Source organism: Citrus sinensis, chromosome 7 (genome assembly GCF_022201045.2).
Source record: "Citrus sinensis cultivar Valencia sweet orange chromosome 7, DVS_A1.0, whole genome shotgun sequence".
NCBI lineage: Eukaryota > Viridiplantae > Streptophyta > Magnoliopsida > Sapindales > Rutaceae > Citrus > Citrus sinensis.
Genome location: NC_068562.1, coordinates 6,508,992 through 6,531,110, shown reverse-complemented (window position 1 = coordinate 6,531,110; position 22,119 = coordinate 6,508,992). Strand labels below are relative to the sequence as shown.

The 22,119-nt window shown below is 35.6% G+C and overlaps 4 protein-coding genes across 13 annotated transcripts; all 4 read left to right on the top strand.

The window, feature by feature from the left end:
- The first annotated feature begins 1,863 nt into the window (after positions 1–1,863).
- LOC102617320 (serine/threonine protein phosphatase 2A 55 kDa regulatory subunit B beta isoform) lies at positions 1,864–10,645 on the top strand. 8 transcript variants are annotated; one of them, XR_003064525.2, is made up of 15 exons: positions 1,864–2,422; positions 5,187–5,290; positions 5,410–5,508; positions 5,607–5,726; positions 6,029–6,217; positions 6,801–6,892; positions 7,301–7,419; positions 7,872–7,995; positions 8,197–8,320; positions 8,887–8,955; positions 9,045–9,136; positions 9,224–9,301; positions 9,383–9,450; positions 9,564–9,922; positions 10,581–10,645. XR_003064525.2 is itself a non-coding variant. In XM_006466013.4 (15 exons), the coding sequence occupies exons 2-15, from the start codon at positions 4,334–4,336 to the stop codon at positions 9,710–9,712; spliced, it is 1,458 nt and encodes a 485-aa protein (XP_006466076.1). In that variant the 5' UTR covers positions 1,864–2,422; positions 4,261–4,333; the 3' UTR covers positions 9,713–10,547. The 8 variants fall into 8 exon arrangements, 7 of the variants coding, with proteins under 7 accessions (XP_006466076.1, XP_006466075.1, XP_006466072.1 ...); XM_006466013.4 differs by lacking the exon at positions 10,581–10,645 and adding an exon at positions 4,261–4,364 and having other exon boundaries at positions 9,564–10,547; XM_006466012.4 differs by lacking the exon at positions 10,581–10,645 and having other exon boundaries at positions 6,029–6,214; positions 9,576–10,547.
- Positions 10,646–11,638: 993 nt separating this feature from the next.
- On the top strand, positions 11,639–13,725 carry LOC102618563 (uncharacterized). Its single transcript, XM_052444317.1, has 2 exons — positions 11,639–12,095; positions 12,224–13,725. Exons 1-2 carry the CDS (start codon positions 11,689–11,691, stop codon positions 12,456–12,458), a joined length of 642 nt encoding a protein of 213 aa, XP_052300277.1. The 5' UTR covers positions 11,639–11,688; the 3' UTR covers positions 12,459–13,725.
- A 146-nt stretch (positions 13,726–13,871) lies between these two features.
- Positions 13,872–16,893, top strand: LOC102618851 (hypothetical protein). 3 transcript variants are annotated; one of them, XM_052444318.1, is made up of 3 exons: positions 13,872–14,251; positions 14,374–14,549; positions 16,499–16,893. In XM_052444318.1, the coding sequence occupies exons 1-3, from the start codon at positions 14,070–14,072 to the stop codon at positions 16,603–16,605; spliced, it is 465 nt and encodes a 154-aa protein (XP_052300278.1). In that variant the 5' UTR covers positions 13,872–14,069; the 3' UTR covers positions 16,606–16,893. The 3 variants fall into 3 exon arrangements, with proteins under 3 accessions (XP_052300278.1, XP_052300279.1, XP_006466079.2); XM_052444319.1 differs by lacking the exon at positions 16,499–16,893 and adding an exon at positions 15,978–16,375; XM_006466016.4 differs by lacking the exon at positions 16,499–16,893 and having other exon boundaries at positions 14,374–14,857.
- Positions 16,894–20,227: 3,334 nt separating this feature from the next.
- Positions 20,228–22,089, top strand: LOC102619338 (dof zinc finger protein DOF3.1-like). The gene has a single exon (XM_006466017.4). The coding sequence runs from the start codon at positions 20,908–20,910 to the stop codon at positions 21,658–21,660; it is 753 nt and encodes a 250-aa protein (XP_006466080.2). The 5' UTR covers positions 20,228–20,907; the 3' UTR covers positions 21,661–22,089.
- The last annotated feature ends 30 nt before the right edge of the window (positions 22,090–22,119 follow it).

The window sequence follows — 22,119 nt, the reverse complement described above, 5'->3', positions numbered from 1 at the left end:
TAAAAGAAAACACCGTGTAATTTTTCTTTTATTTTTTTTCTAGAAAATATTCTACATACTTCTTTAACCCCAGAAAAGAGTTTTCTTTTAACATTGCAATTAAAAAAAAATCAAAACAAATAAGAAAAGCTCACTATTATCACAGTATTTTTGGCGATTTGGGCATGTGGACTGATTTTCAGCTGGGTTCATTTCGTGGGTGATCCAATCTTCGACTTTTCCAGACAATGACTTGCACTTCTCATTAGTATAAATTTTGGGTTGGCCCATGGGCTACATTCGACCAAAAGTCATGGTTATGAAAGCCCACTTGGAGCTCTATTATTATTATTATACGTTAAATGAAAGTTTTGTTTTTCTGTTTGTTTCTTTTCAATTGAATTTGATAGGAGTAACAAATCTAGTAATCTACAATGCAACACTGTACGGAAAAATTCCCCCATCTCTTCTATCAAAACTTCTTATACTCTTATTTTCTATCATCTAGCATTTAAAAGTTTACAGTAGTACAATTTAGGAACATACGCAGAAATTTTGGGAGATTTACTAACGAAAAATTAATCGAATAATAGGTCTGATATTTTATAAATACATTATACATGTGTCGTTCTATATATATATATATATATATATATATATATATATATATTCCGAAAAGCATTCTATATATATTGTTGAAGAGCATACATTACACATATTATTATAGCTATCATTTTTTGCATTCGTGTGAAAGTTGGTGACGGAGGGCCCACGGAATAGTGCAATTGGTGAAGCAGCAGAGGCCCCCCAAGAAACGGATAAATTAGTGACTGTAAATTAAAGTGTGCACTTTTGCGATTGAGTTGCTATTTATGTTCAAAGAAAAGCCTCAAAATAATACTAAATATATGTATAAAAAAGGTCCAAAAAAAAAAAAAAAAACTCTTTATACCCCCCCCTGTTTTATCACTTTTCCACTAGGATGATACGTTTCTTCTTCTTTAATAATTGACATGCATTTTTTGTAGTGTAATTAGCCATTCATGCTAAACATAGTTTGATTTGAGAGGTGACAAAATTTAGTGTTATTTTGTCAACTTTTTTTTTTCTTTAATAATAAATGGACAGGGATCATATCACAAAATATAAGATGATTCCATAGAGTTATGATTTCTCTAATTTTGAAAAAGTAGAAGAATAAGAAGCCCAAAATATAAGATTTGACAATTGATTCCTTTCACATTTTTTTGATAATATATGTTTTTCTTGAGATAGATAATAATAGTAATAATGTTACTTTTGAGAGGGAAAAGCAAGAATTTTGTGATGCTTTTTGTGAATTTATTCTCAAATATTGGGGATGAAATCTATAGACATGGTTATACAATCCATTACTATATTACAAAATTATAATACTTATTAAAAAAATTATACAGTAAATTTTTAAAAATTTGATATCTTATATACCGTACCATGTTATGCCGATATAGTAGATAATGTATTAACAAATTATTATTATATACTCTTATCATTTTCGGACTCAAATCTGGCCCACACCAAAATTAGATGGTAAGTTTTACACGCATGTGATTTTTACATAATCAAATCAAATGTAAAAGCTTTTGTTAAACCTCCTAAGGTTACCGGGGGTGGGAACTAAGTTGACGTTAGGCAATAACTGAAAAAAAAAATTATAAATGGATGGAAGATCAATGGGCATCACATATCCCCTCATCAACAACCGTTAGATCATATGACTTCCACAGCTCCCGTCTCACCGCCAATCAAACCCGTCTGTCACACTTGTGGCGTCACTCTATCGGCCCTTAATAATTAAATAAAAAAAGTATTAAAAAAAAAGTTCCATTATTGAGAGAGAAATTATAACTTAACGAAACAAACACAGAAACACAATCACAACAACAAAGGTGAAAAAGAAGATTTAATTTAATATCCAAAAAAAAAAACCATTAATCCCATTTTTCTCCTCTGAAAAAATGAAACAAAGATAGACATAACTTTCTGGAGAGAGAAACCCAAAAAAGAAAAGGAAATTATTTTATTTTATTTTATTTTTTGTGTTTCAAGAAACATTAACCAGGCCCGAAGACATAACACAACATTTGTTTCGGCATTTGTTTTGGTTTGGTTTTGTTGTATGTTGAATGGTCGAATTGGGAATCGTAATCTCATTGGTGTTGCGTAGTTATGGTGATGGTAGGATGCGATCTTTGATTTGGTGGTGACTTGTGAGCCGTTGATTTTGATTACTCGGTGGGGGTCATAAAAAAAAAGACTTTTTTTTTGTTCTTAAATAAAGAGGAAATGAACGGCGGTGATGAGGGGGCGGAGTCGGCGGCTCAGGCGAGCCCACCGCAGCCGCTTGAGTGGAAATTCTCTCAGGTCTTCGGCGAACGAACGGCCGGTGAGGAAGTTCAAGAAGGTAAACATTTGTTCATATTTATTTATTTATTTATTTTTAAGTTTTGGTTCTTGGATCTAATAGGTTTTGGACAAATCAGGGTTTGATTTTTGGGGGTTGGATCTAAAATGGATGGTGGGTTATTGTGTAGATGTCATTTAGATTCGTGGGTATGTTTGTTTTTGTTTGATTATGGCGTGTTTTGATATTTTCGGTTGAAACAATGTTAAGTGTCACAGTGAAGTGCATATGCTTTTGTAAATTATTGTTATTTGTATAAGAAATGGGCTCTTTTATTTTAAAGTCGTAAATACATAGTAGTTTAGATCTTTTTGTTTTTTAATTTCTGGTCTTGGGCTTGTACTGCATGCATCAAATTATGATTCCCTTTTTTTAATTAAGCTTTGATTGATATTTGTATTTTGGGTTTTATCATAATTTGAGCTAGCTTCATATATGGGGATCATTCTTTTCCCCTCCTTTTGGGTCTATTGGAGGTGTTTGGCATAAGAACTAATCTAGAGGTAGTAATTTTCCGTCTTGTAGACTTCCCCTCTTGTTTTTTTGTGTTGGCAGGAATGTATTTCAGATTACTTGTATTACAACAAATAACTTACGGAATTCGTAACTTCATTGTTTCCTAGGTCATTACCAGTTGTCAGCTGTGCAATAGTTTTTTCTTTAATTATGGTCTCACTTTTTGTTTTTGATAATTCAGTTCTTGAACTCAATTCATATTAGTTCATACTTGTAAAGCCTTAATGCTAGAGTACTTATCAGTTTGACATACAGTAACCTTTATGTGGAAATAGTGGAGTGATGACAACACGCCAGTGATACTGGTATGTAAAGTTAAATGGGTGTGGCGAATTGTGTGTTGCTGCTTTTGATTTAGAACAGTTGAAGGAGTGATAACTTTTGGTGGAATCTCTGGCTTTAATTTGGATTCCACATTCGTAGGTCATAGTTTACTTTAGCATATATGTTACAAAGGCTGCATTTTAGTCTCAGCAATAATGGGTAATGTGACGCCCCATAATCAGATGCAACTGGCAAAATAAGGCTTCACGATGTTCGGTTCTGCAAGAAAAGACAAGTCATAAGAATTAAGCAAAATCATCCTAATCAAAACATGGATTAAATTTTAAGAAAAAAATTAACAAGACAACAGAGGACCATGTGGAACTAAAACCATTGACGAAGTTACTATGTTGCGGTGGCCCCCAAGGGGGCAGCCTAGTTGGTTGAGGGCTTGGGATCTGGTGCTTGGCTGCATCAAGGTCTCAAGTTCAATCCTTCTGGTGAGATTAAAAATTCCATCTTTTGCTGTCTCATAGGTCATGGGGTCGGGGTGCCCAACTGACCACCCAGTTTAGGGTCTCCCTCATGGTCCGAGTCTGGGCGGGAGTCTGGGTTATCCAAAAAAAAATGCGGTTATATTGTGGCAGTTAGCAGTGCCTACAAGAGGAGCAGAAGGAGCTTGTACACTGAGGTGATGCCAAAGACGATTGTAGATCAAGATATTGAATGTAGGCAGATGATCCCAGATGGAATAAAAGATCTAGCTCTAGAATTATTTAGTTACTGGAAATAATCATTTTGCACACCGTGAGTAGTTGGTGTTTAAGCTTTTCTAAGTTTTTTGATTAGTTAAGCTTCAAAAATTATGGTAGCTATTAAACAGGTGCTTTTTACAGGGGAGTTGCTGGTGGAGAGAACAGTAATTTTGTCAGCATGTGTGGTACCTTTGAACATTTTTAGAAATTTAGAAGAGCTGTTTTATGAAAAATAGATATCTCCTTGGTTGAAGTTGATGAGCTCACGACTTTGCTGTTTTTCTGCCTTGGGTAAAATATCAGTAACTGCATTATCAAGGACTCTGGCGGTTAGATGTCAAGTTAAGTGTATTGGGAGAGCCAATCTCAGTTGGAAATGTTCCTTCACATTCCTGCTATAGCTTCAGGTGCGGATTTATTAAGAGACTGATTGTTAAGAATCTCTCTATGACCCTCAGAGATTTTACTGTTATTGAAGGTGTTTTGCTTTGTCATATGAGGATGGAATTTTTAAATTAACTGTTGTGTTGTTATGAAAAGCTAGATCGATATCATATCATAGAGGTCATGATATGTGTACTTTGCTGTTTGGTCACCTACGTAAGCTTTTTGTATAGCTATAGACCACTGGTCTTTTTGAGAATTATATTGTGCATTATCTCCTGAGAATATCTGCTAATTTTTGACGTGGTGTTGAAAGAGTTAAATTTACATGGGTGAGATGCTAGACCAACGAGAATGTGCCTGATGGTCTTGATGTCAGATTATTTATTTTTTCCTTCCCTCTGTCCAGTGACATCACCTTCAGTAAAGCCATGACAATAATGGTGGCTTCAATTGAAGTTTTTTTGTCGTAGTGGTTTCACTTCCTGTCTGCATCAAACTACTGGAGATCTGAGGGCAATCCTAACATGCATCAGACAATCTTTAGAATTGTCAATACTCTTTAAATTTTTTATTTTTTTACTATGTAGATATGGTGGACACTCCCCTAGCATGCATACAGCAGTTAATACAAGTTTTCTGCTGCTATATGAACAAAAAAGAGTGTTTTGTTGGGAATGGGGTTGTACTTGCAGTGATAATAGTAGGCCTTCTTTCTTTGAGCAATACGAGTTAATATTAGAACTTTGGAATACATGTACTGTATGTTACAATTATCCATACATTTGTTTGATGGAAGAATGGCTATGGGACTTCTCTCTGACTATTTGTCATTCATTCTACAGTTGATATTATTTCAGCAATTGAATTTGATAAAACCGGAGACCATCTTGCTACTGGTGACCGCGGGGGCCGGGTAGTTCTCTTTGAGCGGACAGATACGAAGGATGTGCGTTCTTTCTATCCTTTCATGCTTCTCCTTTTTTTTTTGGATGTTAATTTTGTTATATTGCCATATTGTTTGTTGTTTCTCACAACAATAAAATATTTTATCTATCATAATATTAGCATGGAGGATCCAGAAGGGATCTGGAGAGGATGGACTATTCAACAAGTAGGCATCCTGAGTTTCGTTATAAGACAGAGTTTCAGAGCCATGAACCTGAGGTATTCCCGCTGGATGTCAAATTTTTATATGTATTTTCGTTCTGCTTGTTGGATATGGAATTCTTGTACTCATACTTTATCTGAATGTCATATTTCAGTTTGACTATCTCAAGAGTTTGGAAATAGAAGAGAAAATAAACAAAATCAGATGGTGCCAAACAGCCAACGGTGCACTATTTCTCCTCTCTACTAATGATAAAACAATTAAGTTTTGGAAGGTAAGGGAAAAAATTTTTAAATCGAGAAGAAATTTTTCCTCATCATGTACATCAGTGCTTTATATCATATCTTTATACTGAAACTGCAGGGTTATGGGTGGTTGGACTTATTAGGATATCATTTTCTGTCAGATTATTCTTGGTTAATGTTATTTTACTTTATATATTAATGCACTGTTGCATTTTATCTACTATCTTCACTGTCTGAAAGTTATGTCTGGCTTATATAATTGTCGACTCTGATTTATGGATGGCCATGCCCTAACAGCTGCTGAATTCACTGTATTTCCTACTGAGAACAGGTGCAAGAAAAGAAGGTGAAGAAAATTGCTGACATGAATGTGGACCCTTCAAAAGCAGTAGGAAATGGCAATGTTGCTAGTTCAAGTAATAATGTTAGCCCTAAACCATATCTTGCAAATGGTGGATCACCTAGCAAGGAGTTCTCATTCCCACCAGGGGGCATTCCATCGCTTCGTTTACCTACGGTAGTTGTACTCAATCCAATATATTCATATTCTTCCTGTGGTTTTATTTTCTAATTAGGTGTTGTAAATTTTCCAGATAATTTTTGGGAGATTAATTTTGTTGCTTTTTATACCCTATGTATGCCAACGGTAGAAAATTAACATCAAGAGGAGGCTCAAGGAGTCACAGGCATTTTTGTGAAGCCTCTCCTTCTCAAAGACCAAGGAAATCTTCAACCTGGGTGTGGGATATGGTTTGTGTTATTGGCATGGCATTTAAGGGATATTATTTTTGTTATTTCTTTTTGTTGGTTTTTTTTTTTTTCCTTTCAGTTGGAGGGGAAGGGGGGGTTGGTTTGGAGGGGGGGGAAGGAGGACTGGGGTTTGGGGGGGGGGGGGGGGGGGGGGGGCTTCTGTGAGGGGTTAACTTAAACCACTTGGACTTGGATATTTGAGTCCTTGGTAGTTGGTACCTCTTCTAATTCTCTTTAGATGGAGGAGGGGGGCAAAAATAAAGGCATTTGTTTTTGGATATCATTAGTGTTGTTTGATCTGGTGGATTGCTTGTCTGATGTTATCCTCCACTAATACTTAATCTTTCATCTAGGTAACGTCCAACGAGACTAGCCTAGTGGCTAGATGTCGAAGGGTATATGCTCATGCACACGATTATCATATCAATTCTATTTCTAACAATAGGTAATTGTATTTCCTTATACAGAATTTTTATTTTATCAATTTTCGAGTCTAAATGTTTTATACTTTGTTTTTCTTATTCAAGAGAGGGGTTGTATTGTGCTCTTGGATTCCAACCAAGAGGTCAGAGGTTTAAATCCCTTTGGGGACTTCTATGTGGCAAATTATATTCCTCAGGTTTCCTGATTAGCAAAGATTGTATGGTCCATACTAGTCCCCAATTTCAATCCCAATACATATCTTGAAGTTAAAAAAAAACTATTTTACATCAGCATTGTTGGATATTAATTAGTGGATTTTCTATGTTTGAATTGAGGGAAGGAAAAGAGTTAAATATGTGCTTTGTGATGTCTGCATCTTTCTCATTGTGTGATTTTTTTTTTCACTGATCCCCTCTCTCGTGCTCTGCAGTGACGGTGAAACATTTATATCGGCTGACGATCTGCGAATTAATCTTTGGAACTTGGAAATTAGCAATCAAAGTTTTAACATTGTTGATGTGAAGCCTGCAAACATGGAGGATCTAACTGGTACACTCTAAATTTTATTGGCCTTTGGTTATATTAGAACTTCTCTGTTTCTGGTTCATTTTTCCAGTCCTAGATAATTTGGGGTTAGATGAAGTATGCTATCTGGTGCTTGGTTTCGTGTTGAAGTTTATTATTCCTCCAAGCATGTTTTTGGATAGTTTATCTACTACCTTCCTTCCTGTGAACTTATTTGACCCATTTCTTCGTTTGATGATTATAAGAGAGTTGTGTTGGGGACTCAATTGATCACGCTGATTTCTGCGTAACCTAGTTACTGTGATTTTCATTGTACTAGCCAACCTGGTTTTTGTATAATTGGACCTGCTTTTTAAAAATATCAAAACAGCTTTCTACTAACTTCCCTATCTGTTTGGTTGCTTCTATAGTTTGTTTGTTTTATGTATAATCTTTTTCTTTCTTAAGCCTTTAACCATACATTATTCTTCTTACAGAGGTGATAACTTCGGCAGAATTTCACCCTACTCACTGTAATATGTTAGCATATAGCAGCTCAAAGGGCTCAATACGCCTTATTGACTTGAGGCAATCAGCTTTGTGTGATTCTCATGCTATATTGTAAGTATTCCAGTTTGCTTGTGTTCTAATGAAGTCCTTTGGAACAGAGGAAAAATAGGGATTTTACATATAGGTTCAGACATAGATGCATGCGGAAAAAAAAAAAGAGAAAATGCGTTGGTTTTGTTATGTCATTTGATGTGAGGGGAAGTTACTTTTAATACCCTCTATTTACTGACTGATAATTTCCTCTTTATACAGGTTTGAGGAACAGGAGGCCCCTGGTTCTAGATCATTCTTCACAGAAATAATTGCATCTATTTCAGATATTAAGTTTGCAAAGGATGGAAGACATATACTTAGTCGTGATTACATGACTCTTAAGGTTACTTGTCATTCATAATGGCAAATAAATTTGCAATTGCATATCTGCTAAATATGTATTCTCTTGGATTCGACAGAGTACTTCCTGGGGTTTGGGTCTTCTAATTAAGCATGCAAATGATGTTGTATGGCTTCAAGTGGTCACTGAAAGAATTATATATTTATATTCCTGTAATTTTTTTTTTCACTAACTGACAACATGAAATATGTGGGAGGGCATTGTCAAATACATTGCATAAAGAGTATATAATAGAATTTTTGGCTTTACAGAAATGAGAAGATAGGTCTCTGAAGTTTTTCTGTTCCCAAAGCATGGTAATTAAAAAGAGAAAATTTTATATGTGGGTGGTGTGCATTTACATAGTAGTCATATTTATTCTTTTGTACTTTTGTTTTACAACTTTGAATCCTATTCTTAAAAAATAAATGAATAAATAAAAGTAGAATCAACACTAGTTTTAGCATCATTTTTGGAGTGGCTCTTTGGATATACATCCTTGTCAGGTTTTGTTGGGAACATAAAACTTTTATCCTGGGTCTGACATGAGTCTGTTGCTTCGTTGTCAGTTGTGGGATATTAACATGGATTCAGGCCCTGTTGCAACCTTCCAGGTTCATGAATACTTGAGACCTAAGGTGAGGTTTCTATCATTGAAGAAATCCAAGCCAGCTTTCCTTTTACTTTGTGCATATGCCTGCTATAACTTTTCTTACCTTATATGCAGCTGTGTGATTTATATGAAAATGATTCAATCTTTGATAAATTTGAGTGTTGCTTAAGTGGTGACGGATTGCGGGTGGCTACAGGTTCTTACAGGTCTGTTTATGTTCACTTGTTCATTGTCATATTGTCACTGAAAACTTCTGGAATGCAACTAAATATTTCTTTCATATGTTGTCCCAGCAATCTATTCCGTGTGTTCGGCTGTGCCCCAGGAAGCACTGAGGCCACAACTTTGGAAGCCAGCAAAAACCCAATGAGGTAATTATGAGTAATCAACAAAAATGGCAAATGAGTTATGTAATCTCGTTGCTGGATATAAACTTCAATATGCCATTCCAGGAGACAAGTTCAAACCCCTTCAAGGCCTTCCAGATCCCTTAGCAGCATAACACGTGTTGTCAGACGAGGTGGGTGCTTTCCTTGCTTTCTTGCTTTTAAATTTTGATAGTTTCTTGTGTACCGAACTCTCTCTTAACCATGTTCTTTGTTACACTAAAAAGAACTATTTTCTGGATTGGAGAATCTGTAGCAGGATCGGATGTGCCTGGAGTTGATACAAATGGAAATTCTTTTGATTTCACGACAAAGTTGCTGCACCTAGCATGGCACCCAACCGAGAACTCAATTGCTTGTGCTGCTGCAAACAGCTTGTACATGTATTATGCATAAAGATGGTGCAAGAAGATTGTATTTGCTTTGTTACTTTCTGTAGGTTGCTGACGGAAAAGGCTTCTTCCCCTTTCTCACCAACCTGTGAATTGGAGCTACGTCAATTTCACACTACCAAGTGCCCTATCAATCCTTTGCACATGATATATGGTATGGAGGTCACGAAATGGCTGTAGAATCCATGAGGAAGCTACCTGATTTTGTTCCCGGGTGGGCAGCTTGATTCTCTCTTCTTTTTTTTCTCCCCCTTTTCCCCTTCTCTTCCCATGCCCCCAAAAATTCCTTTTTTTTTTTTTTTCATTTTTCTGTTTTGCGTATCTTCTGGTAAAAGTAGAAGATGCGGTTGTGTTTTAAAATTGTGTCGGGTCAAAGTCAAGAAGGAAATATGATTGTAGCTCTCCTACAACAAGAAAAAAACTAAAGGATGTTCAATATTTGCCGCTAGGTTTAAGGTAAATGTAGTTTTTGTTTTTTGCCCCCACTCTCTTTTACTCCAATCTTAGTGGGAAGGAGCTGTTGAGACTTGCACTGCATCATTTTTTCATTGATTCTTTAGTCGATGTTTGGAACATCACCCCTCTAGTTCTAAAGATAAATGTAGCTCTTTTTATTGATTCTTTGTCACTAGGTTCGCCAAGTGACTGCTTCTGACTCCAAATTGCCTAGCTACAAGTTTTGGTGGGACGGCCGGTGTTTGCCGTTAGGATTAAGATAATTGGTTCCCTGTTTGCTTTTCTTGTTTCTTCCTTTTTCTCTTTTGGCGGTTAACAGTTGCCCCAAAAAAAAAAAAAATTGACTGTAGAATGGCTTGTACTCTTGTAATGTTGTTTTTTAATCTTTGTTTTTTTTTTTTTTTGACCTTTTGCAGCCCCGTGCTTATGCTTGCCTTTCTTCTGCTTATAGTAAGGAAATGAAATGATGTTGACATCTTTATTTTGCTTGCTTGGAAACCACGGCTGTTTTCAGCCTGGAGGTTTCTTCTTTTTATGCTTGCTTTGAGTTGATGCGAAACCTGCCGCGTGTGCGAATATTCAACCTTACCTGCAATTGACGATGCCTCGTTTTAACTTTTTTTCTAGACCGACTAGAAGGCTCTGTTTGTGCAAGCGAAGTTCCAAGTATGAAATAAAAGCTTACGACAAACTGAACCCATTGAAGTAGAAATTCGCTTAAGCAGTTAAGCTTAAGTGCTTAACCCGTGAACTATATATTATGATACAAATAATTTTACCAGACGAGTTATCATCCTCCTACTTGTGAACGAGTCAGTAGCTTTTAGTGTGACAACAACATCTGTCCTTTACTGGTCTTTGACACTTGGATCTCTATTAACCTTATCCTCGCGGCGTTAATTGTTTTTTTTTTTCTTTTTTTTTGATAAATAAACTTAATTTTTAAAATTGTAAACTTTGACTGCCCAACAAGAAATAATTAAAAAATGGTCCTCCCGCCCATTGTGCAAGTATTTAGCGAGTAACAATAAGGGGGCGTCTGCCGTTGATGGTACTAATCAAGAATTCGGGTTCGGGAAGTTCATCGGTTCCCGGATGAGAGCTTCAATCATAGATTCAGAACTTCAAAGACAATTCTTTTTCTTTAAGAAAAACAAAAAGAAAAAGAAAAAGAAAATTCATTACGAAACTTTTCATTGTTATATTGAAAAATAAACTAACTTTTTAAAAACACGTATAACTAAAATATTTTGTAAAAATTCTTTTTCACGTTTAAAATTAATGAAGCCCAAAATCACTCTTTTTTGCTTATAGAAAATGAAAAATTAAAAAAGAATATGGAACGCACTTCTTTACTCTTCTCTTCCCTTCCCTTTCTCGATAATTCGACTATATTCTATTCTACACCTTTCTATTCTCTTATCTGTTTCTATTTGCACTTAAAAAGGCTCCCCTTACTACTTGTATGCATTAATATTATTTTACAGTTTACACACACAAACACAGAGAGAGAGGCAAAACACAATGGCTGTTGTGTCCAGAACAGCGTCACGTCTGGCTCTCACCTCACCCGCAACCCCAAGACCAACTCTTCTCCACTCAACACGCTGCTTCTCTTCCTCTTCATATTCACCTTCGCCTTCACCTTCATCTTCACCTCAACCTCGGGCAACATTCGGCCCAGTGGGCCTGTCAAAGGCTTCGGAATACGTGATATCGAAGGTGGATAATCTCTTGAACTGGGTCCGTCGCCGCTCCCTGTGGCCCATGACCTTCGGTCTGGCGTGCTGTGCTGTTGAGATGATGCACACGGGTGCTGCTAGGTATGACTTGGACCGTTTCGGAATCATTTTCAGGCCCAGCCCCCGGCAGAGTGATGTAATGATTGTTGCAGGCAACCTCACAAACAAAATGGCCCCTGCACTTAGAAAGTAGGTGTCTATAATCCTATCACGTCATCCGTCCGTACAGTATTAATTTAATTATTAAATGAAATCTAGTGTTCGACTTCAACATGTAATTATACGTGCATGCATGCATTTTTTGTTTTTTCTTGCAGGGTTTATGATCAAATGCCTGAACCGCGCTGGGTGATATCAATGGGGAGCCGTGCTAATGGAGGTGGCTATTATCACTACTCCTACTCGGTTGTTCGAGGCTGCGATAGAATTGTTCCCGTCGATATATACGTTCCCGGCTGTCCGCCCACAGCCGAGGCCTTACTATATGGAATCCTCCAGCTGCAGAAGAAAATCAACAGACGCAGGGATTTTCTTCATTGGTGGACCAAGTGAATATTTCTGGTTCAAAATTTTAAAGTACGAGAAAGTCTGAAAATTTTTAAAAAGTATCACGAAATTAACACTTTAAAACCACAGAATTTTAAAGTTTTTTTTATAAAATTTTTTCGCACTTTAAAATTTAAAAATTTTAAATATATGTATAAAATTTTTCATGAAGTATTCTTTTATTCTATATAGAGAGAAAGAGAAATGTTTCAATTCAGAATTTTAAAGTGCAGAAAAGTTTGAAAAAGTCCGAGAAAATATATAAATCAAGTGATTTTAGCGTTTCAAGTTTTAAACCTCTTAAACCCACGGTTTTAAAGTTTTTTCAGATTTTTTCCATACTTTAAGATTTCGGATTAGAAAATTACTTAATGTATAAAGAATTATACACCAATATATAAACAAAAATAAATTTTAATATATTTGAGATTGGATTTTTTATTTGCTAGTGTATTAAAATTTATTAAAAATTATATTTTTTATTTGATAGTAGCATTTTCATTTTGTTTAATTGAGAATATGCACGCCGAAAAGTTATGATATATGTTGATGCGAGATTCTGGTTACGCCTTCCAACGACCAGGATGTCTGCTCGATCAACCTCCCCTCGATCAGGATCTCTCCTTGTACGCTTTCTTCTCTAAGTGTCCCTGCGTCCACAGAATCAGGTCAGAGCACGTCGGTTGTTTTCCCGGCATAAACCCTCCGACGCTCAAGTCAGATATGAAGGTTCTGGGAACGCTTGCCACGGATCTTATGGCTTTTCACTAGTCTCAGACCCTCGAGTTCTCTCTTTTCTTAGTTCAAATAGCAAAAAATCTAACCCTTTTACCTTTGTTGGCTACCTTTTTATAGGCTTCCTCTGAGTCCCGACCTTTCGTAGTTTACGCCCGTTATTCTCCCCACTCTCGGATGTGGATGCCCCATTGTCGTCATTGTGGGCAAATGGAGATGGACCTCGTGCCTTGATTCTCGGATAGGAAGGCACGTCTTGCCAACTGCCGTTGACCGGGTCTCCTCGCCTCAACCCTTAGCAGGAATGCCTTATGCCTCTAACAGGAATTCGGCCTCGCGAATGGCATATTCGTGGACGAGGAGAATATTCCTGCTCGCAGAACTCCACCACCAAACACCTGCTCATCACGTCTGGTCTCCTCGATGTATTTCCCTCAAACAATATATGTATTTCTTTGTAATGTGACTTTGCTTCGTGTGTGTATATATTTATATATGTGTATAGAGTATATACCTCCATATTGTAATTTTGATACCATACAGAAATTAATTAACCATGCACCACCGGTCAATCCTGTTGTAAAATTGGAAAGTACAACTAGGTCAAAAGTCCTTTCTAAATTATTGGAAAGTTGGTTGCAAGTGGACTCATCTTCACTCTGCAACTGCCATAAAAGAAGGCTGATACACCCTTGATCATTATCTATATTAAATTTTGAAGGAGTATTTAAACAAGGTATGAAATTTACTCTTGAACAATCTGATTATCTCCTTAATTTTACCACCAACTCAAAATCTTCACTCATCGCTGATGATCAATCTTTAGTATTCTGAAGTTTAAATACTGAAATTTATTTCTTGGTGTAATTTATCATCAAAACCATGGATTCAAAGTTGCCTCAGTTGCAATCAAAGGCATCTCAAGCATCAGAATTTTTGATCAAGAATGGAAGTGCTTATATCAAGCAATTGTTAGAGGACAACAAGCAACATATCAAAGATCCACCCAACATAGAGACTTGCCAATTCCTAGCCAAACAATTGTTTCATACTCGTCTTGCAAGGTTAATTAATTAGTCTCTCGGACGTATTTAATTTTTATTTATAAAATATCATCATCTTACAAAATGCGGATTGTTGCTGATTAATTAATCAAGTAACTTGTTGCTAATTAACTATTTAATAGTATCCCGAATCGCGTCGATGCATTCTGGAAGGAACTGGATGGTCTTAAGCAGTTCTTGAAGAACAGGGAGCTGGAGATGAACTTGGATAATGCTGGCCTTGCTGCTTTGTTTGGAGTTGAGTGCTTTGCATGGTTCTGTGGTGGTGAGATTATTGGAAGAGGCTTCACAATTACAGGTTACCATGTTTTACTCTACTTCCTATACTTAACCTAGTGTTACAACTCAAATAAAACTACTACTCTTTTGTCTCTTTGATCTCTCAAAAAGCACTTGGCGTAAGTGCTTTGGTCATTGACAAGTGTTTTTTCTCTCTCTCTCTCTCTCTCTCTCTTTTTTTAATAATTTGTAGTGATCGATGTTTCCCAAAATAACCTATTCTTTTGTCCTCGAATTTGCCTAAAACAAACTTAGTTTAATGAACATGTACTGTTGACAAATACACATAACCGTTGATGATATGTGAATGGGTTGACTTATAAGCAATTTTTTCCCCCTTTTTGTAAAGAATCGAACCTGTAAGCGAATCAATTTGACGGTTGAAATAATTAAATGAGAATATAGAATGGAGGAATATAATTTAATATGTATCAATGTCGCACATGAAGCCAGCTCTAGTGAAAGAATATTAGGACCTTTATCTAATTAGATTCCCCCTCTTCATTTTCTTTTGGCTCCTGGGAAGTGAAACTGGTTCATTGTATATGCATAACATGTAGCATTTCAAGCCGAATCACATCTTGATTTTGTAATGCTTCCATGCATGCATGTCAACCCTACAAGGGATGTAAAGATTCAGTTTCATCTCATATATGCACTCATTTATTTTTAAAATTTTAATTGTTATTTTTATTTAAAAAGTGGAAGGGTGAACAAAGCTTAAATTAATACATGTACCTCCTATCTTCTTCAGAATTTAAATTCGAGACCAATGAAATAAAGTTGATTGACCTGATTGTTGATAAACTTTAATAAATTAAATATTAGAATTTTTCAACGTAACTTTAAATTAAAATCTACCTAAATTTCTAACTCATGTTTATCAAATATTTTATCAAGTTTTAATTACTTAATAGTTAGAGTTTTTATTTCATACTTAAGAACGTTCTACTTGATAACTAGAACTCAAAATTAAGAACATACAGGGAATTGGTGGTAGCATTTTACTGATGTTAAATCATGGAGTGGTTTCTTCAGCCCTTTTTCTACGTGTTGGTGTTCTATATGACCGACATAAGACTCGACTTGTTAGATATTACTGCTCGCTCTTACGCGTCCATATATCTATAGCAAATAACCAATGCAATGATAAATTATTCATTTTGTACACACACAAGAAATGAGAAATGATAGATTTTATCCCAAGTAGATGGTAAAAATCACACAAATTGTATAATATATGTCATATTTATATACAAATCGCATACTTTGAAGTCTTTTAAATCTACCCCACAAAATCAAACCATACATAAAAAAAATCAGTCATTGAACTGTTTGTTCTTCTGCATTTTTGGTACTGAGCAAAACTCTCTTTCTGATAACACAACATTTGCACAAGATGAACGTGAAATCTTGAACACACGGTGAAAAAATCAATCAACTGCAGCGGTGAATCCGGATAAAGACTAGGGCATATATTCTGTATGCACGCGGATGGGCAACAAGAAGCACGCCATCTGAGCCGTGTTGCACGCGGCAAAGACATGGATAAGACACCTGCCTGGTACTGCTACCGGGGTTCATGAACATTTTGATCAACACCATCATCACCGTTCATCACACCATCATCTCACAATGGCACACCTCAATCAATGGTTGGAGCTGGCCAAAGCTTTTCGTTTTGATTGGACACTTTGGACCCACGTTCCATCATTTCCTCCCGTGCTCATACCAATCAATCAATCAATATACAATTGCCTCTTCTTTTTCCTCCTCATTATATTTGTTAAATCTAAAACACGAATATAATAAAAAGGGAAATTCGATACTAATTTATTTATTTACTACATATTTTAAAGACTTTCTGTTCTCTTTGCCACCAATTTTTTTTTTTTTTGGTTTTGTTTAGTCATTAGTAATCTAGTATAATCAACTGATGGGATCTTTTTGTCTTTTGTCAACAAGCAGCCATGGAGGAATTTCTTGTCATTAAATCTTCAATAAATACCAGCGATCAGTCAACAGGCATGAATAATCAATCAACCAATAAATGTTACTGGGAAATCCATAAATAGCTTAGCAACAAATAGATAACATGATGCATATCAAAGTTTTTCAACTTCTATCAATGCATCTATCTATGATGTTGTGAATAAGTACTAGTACACTACATCCGATATGTACAACAAATACCATCCTAACGATGCAATCATGCAACGGAGGAGGAAACTCAAAGATCCACAAATAGCTGGAAATATCGGACGAGTATTGTGTATTACTCTATTTTGTTGTAAAATACACTTAGTGTCAAACTTGGACGATGAATTTGTAAAGTTATTAGGTCAATTTTGACATACTATATCATAAACAATTATAGTAATATGGTAAATGATAGCGAACGAATACCATACTGTTATATACCAATCATACCAATTTCGACTCATGATGTATAATGCATCTAATCAATTTAAGGATAAATACTTATTTAGTCTTTAAATTTTAGTTTAGGTATCTGCCTTATATTTTAAAAAAGTATCTCAAAACATCAATACAGTTAAATATGTTACATTATTACTCTTACTTTTTCTTTCATTTTACAATAATATCCTTCCAACAATATTATTGACATTAATTAATTTATCTATAAAAATAATTTAATTAGTAAATCAACCAATGATTATTTGTTAATGAATTAACCAATAAAGATCGGTGTGGAATAACTAGTTTTTTTGTATCTATACAATAGCCTTACTAATAATGATTTATAAATAAATTAATATGATTCAACTTAAAGTAATGTTTAATATCTTTACGACGATCTTAATAATTAATGTACTAAATTAATCCTAAAAGTAAAATAATAATATAAAGATTTGTGTAAATGTTTATGTTACTTTTAAGATTAATTTGATAAATTATTAATTTTTTTATTAACATCCAATAATATCATTGCAAGGTTATTATTATAAAATCAAAGAAAAAACAAGGTTAGAAGTGTAACATATAGTCATATATAATAGTAGGGGCATATTGAGGTACATTTTTTTTTAATATAGAAACTAAATGAATAATGAATGTAAAATAAATAAATTAAACGAGAATTTACTCTTAATTTTAAATCCTTTATTAGCATAAATTGGATCGAGTTGATTGGTTTTTCATAATTTCAAAACTTTCTTGTATAACACTAATATTATATAGTTTTAAAATTAGTTCTTTTTTTCATATTTTGTTGTTGTTGTTGTTGTTGTTGTTTGGGTATTAAAAGAGCACCAGCTGGGCATGTCCCCATTTTCTAGCTGAGGACGAACCTCCTCGGCTAAAGGTTATGAGCAGATTCCTGGTGAAAGTATTCTATGTGGTTCACTTGATAACCGACCATAGACAAGTACCAACAAGAAACCTGTCATTCAGAAAGAGGGCACGATCTCATGTCAATACGATAATTTCGCCATGCTGCAAACCGCTGGGAAAAACACGACACCCCACATTTGCCCATATTTGATTGTTGAGATCCGTAAGGACCCTTGATCACCCGAGTATGATGGATGTGGGAAATGTTCTAGAGATATGTGATGACTGCCTATAAAATCTCGGAAAAAATATAAAGAAAAGGAGACACAAAAAAGATGGGGAAAACTCTGCCAATTTGATTATAAAATTTAACTTCTAAAACACTTTTCTTTCATTCAATAGTTTTTAATTTGCACCAATCTAAAAATACAACGTTTTTTCAAAACTCCACGTACTGACTTAAATATCGAAGGATTTTCGCCGAAAAAACACCGACGCCCCTGATTTGTTTCTATGAGAGCAGGTTATGAAGGGAGAAGAAGGAGGTTGATTTAAGTCATTTGGCTTGTACAATTAGGGAAAGCCTCAGGAGTGCAGTGATCCAGTCAAAGTTAACATAACCGTTAGTGAGTCAGCCTGGTCAGACATAAGACGATCGGATTCCAGCATCAACAGTTGTTATTATTATTATTATTATTATTTTGGGGAATTATTGAATACGTTGTTAGATTTCAATCCATAACTAACAATCAAAAGTATAAGCCATTGCTTGCTTGCATTTTCTTGAACGTCAAGTCTTATCCACAATTCACTTCAAACTTTTACAACCTAAGCAATCAAAGTGTTACAATGTGATTAAATGATCGTAAAAAAATATATAAAAAAGAGACAAAAAAGGCCAAAAAAAAAAAAAAAAGACAGACCAATAAATGACAGCCAATTACGATCCGCGTATGCTATAATCCATAGCTTTCACGTTCAGTTACATAAGTTAATCTGTCAGGGGAGCTTTTCCATCTAGTGCTCGTACCACTCGTGGGGTTCCGCCACGTGTTGCCGGTGACATTGGCTATTGGGTGACGGCAGCTTAACGCAAAAATTCCTACACGCGTCCAAGCACTTGGACGGCTGTGGTGTTAATTCTCTTAACATATGGACGGCTGTGATTTGCTGCTGATTTTCGAATGATGCGCTCACTGGGATATCTTGCTTTCCTTTCACGCAAGCTTTTGTCTCGTAGTCGTAGGCTCACACACTTGGCCGCTTCGGCTGATAGTGGTTTTCGGCTGGCTCTGGGGCTTAATGATTGTCATTAGAAGCTTAATAATTCACACAAAAACTGCAAGCCTGGCTGTTGAGGCCTTGTCCATAATAATAATAATTATTATGGGAGTGAACAAAAAAAAAAGATAAACAAAAAGAGTGTAAATGAAAAATATAACATGTCATTGGTGTTGTTAATTAATTTTTTTTTAAACTGATTAAACATTATGTTATTGTATTATACTGAGATATTTATAAATAACAACAGATCATTGCACTGATATTTACAATCAGATATATACATGTGACTTATATTATTACATTTTTATTCTATGAAGTACATGCCCAGTCAAATACTCCTCACGGGAGAGGGATGTTTCTACTTTATTCGCATTTCGTAAAGGAGAAAGATGTTATAAATAATCTCAACATAATTATGCTTAATTGAGGGAGTTTGAGGCTGTGGGGACTCGAGCCATTGCCCTTATAGTCATATTTGACTTTAAGGGCAATGGTTCATCATTGGGCTGCAAGCTCAGGTGGCGTGTTGTTAATTAGTCAGGTGATTGCTGTAGATATATCAATACCTTAAAATAGTATTTTGTTGGGTTATATAATATAAGAATTGTTAACACTTTTTTTTATTAATAAATTTTAAAAACAAACCAGCCGGCTTATGACTTTGTAACCTTATATATTTATTTTTAATTTTTTTGCTCTGAGTAACAATCATAATACACTATGTTTTCTTTAGAATAAATTATATTTAATGCTCGATTAACGACTCCATTAATCGTGGTATAACGTTATGCATTAATCGTGTTAGTCAATTTTCACTTATTTTTTTTAAAAAAAAATTGTTTTTATTTTCTTTTTTTAAATAAGAAGCTGATAAATTAATGCTTTATGGCTAATCATACCCACTAATAAACTAATGAAAACACTAGCATTATGGTGGTTGACGTTTGTTCTTTCTTTTCGATTATAAAATAATCGAAACTATTGACGTCTGGCCATGCTTAAAAAAGGAGTTAAGCATCAGAATCATTGCTGTTGCTATTAATAATAATTATTTTAATAAAAAGTGACTTCTTTGTAATTAATTATAAGATAAGTGGGAGGTTTTGTGGGTCAATCCAGAAGAAGCTCAGCTAGCCGACCGAAAATAAAATCTACTTGTGTGAGTGAAGAGAGGAATAGCAGCGGCGCTGTTCTCTACTGTTATGTGTTCTCTGCTTCCCTTTTATTTGAAGTCTTATGGTCACTCTTACGCGTTCGCACACACGGATTGGATCGTCTTCTTCTCATCTACTTCCTAAATCTTTGATCTTCAGTCTCTGAATTCTAATTTTTTTTCCCCGTTTACATAAAATCAAAAACCCAATTGGAAAGTTGAGTTTCTAAGTGTAGTTGTGTGGAACAACTTGAAGCTTTTGCTTTTTCTTTTTGGGTTCTTTTGCCCTGTTTTAGGGACATGGAATTTGGAGTTTATGGTAGAGCTTGAAAGTTAGAAACTTTAGGAGCTTTTGATGATCTTTTTCATTTCTATGGAAACTAATGTTTGTTTCTGAAAAAATATCTTGTTCTTTTGTCTTCTTTTAAGTCTCTTTTCAGCCTTTTTGCCACTTCACTGGCTAAAAGCTTTTTATCCAATTTTCACTAACCTCCCAACTTCAGATCTTTACCTCACTTTCTCATTACAAGTCCAATTTTCCTGGAAAATTGTCAAGAGCTAACCAAATCCTCAAACTAAAGCCAGCCCGCTTCACCAAACCATCAACAAACACAAATCAAAATCTAATCTTTTGGTCTTCAAGAGAATGCAGGATCCAGCAACATTTAATCCGATGAAGCCCCATTTTCCGGAATCGGAGCAGCTGAAATGCCCCCGCTGTGAGTCAACAAACACCAAATTCTGCTACTACAACAACTACAATCTCTCTCAGCCTCGCCACTTTTGCAAGAACTGCAGACGGTACTGGACCAGAGGGGGTGCCCTTAGAAACATTCCCATCGGTGGTGGTACCCGTAAAAGTAACACCAAGAAGCGCCAGAAGCCTGACCCAGATCCTTCCCGGTCCAACCCGACCCGGAAATCTCAAGAAACAGCCAACACACAATCAATGTTACAGGCCGCAGCAACTACTAGTACTAGTTCACAGGAACCTGCCGTGACTTTGCCCGGTGCAGTGGCCCGAGAGTCTGGGACGGAGCACGACCCGAGAAGGTTATACGGGTTGCCATTGGATCAGGATCATAAGATGCTGGACATCACAGGGAGCTTTAGTTCACTGCTGGCCTCTAATGGTGGGCTTGGAAGTGTTTTGGATGGGATTACTCCAAATGGGTCGGGTTTTAAAATGGTCCAAATGGGTGGTTTTGGGGAGAATTTTGGTTCCGATCAGAGTTTGGATTTGATTTCGGTTCGGGGTTCCGGGTCACAAAATCAGGGTAACAATAATGGTGGTGAGAGTTTTATGCAAAGTGGTAATAATGATTCAAGTTGTTGGAGTGGTGGGAGTAATGGGTGGCCTGATCTTGCTATTTACACCCCGAGTTCTAATTTCCAGTAAAGATATTCTTTAATCTTAATTTGAGTTAATGGGGTTCGATCAATGGTGTTAAGCATGGTGATTACTTATGATAATTAGGATACTAAGGTGGTGAAATGGTGAACAAAGGAGCATATTTTTGTAGCATTTGATGACGACGACGACGAGGACGACGACGATGCTATTTTGCTATATTAGAAGGTGACATTGCATACCACAAGGCCACAACACTAGCTTTTATATATATAATTATGTATGTATAGGTAATGTTGCTTCCTTTATCTATTTTTGAGTGGGGTTGGTTTGTTTATGTGTTTTATCTAGCCAAATTAAAGGAGAAAAATGGTATTTATGAATTATTTTTCTTATTTTTTAATGTTTATTTTGAGTGTGGAAGATTAAGATATGACTTATGTCTTTACGCTTTAATGACCATCAATTTAGTTTTCATTTGATTGTGTTAAAAACAATTGCTGTTTG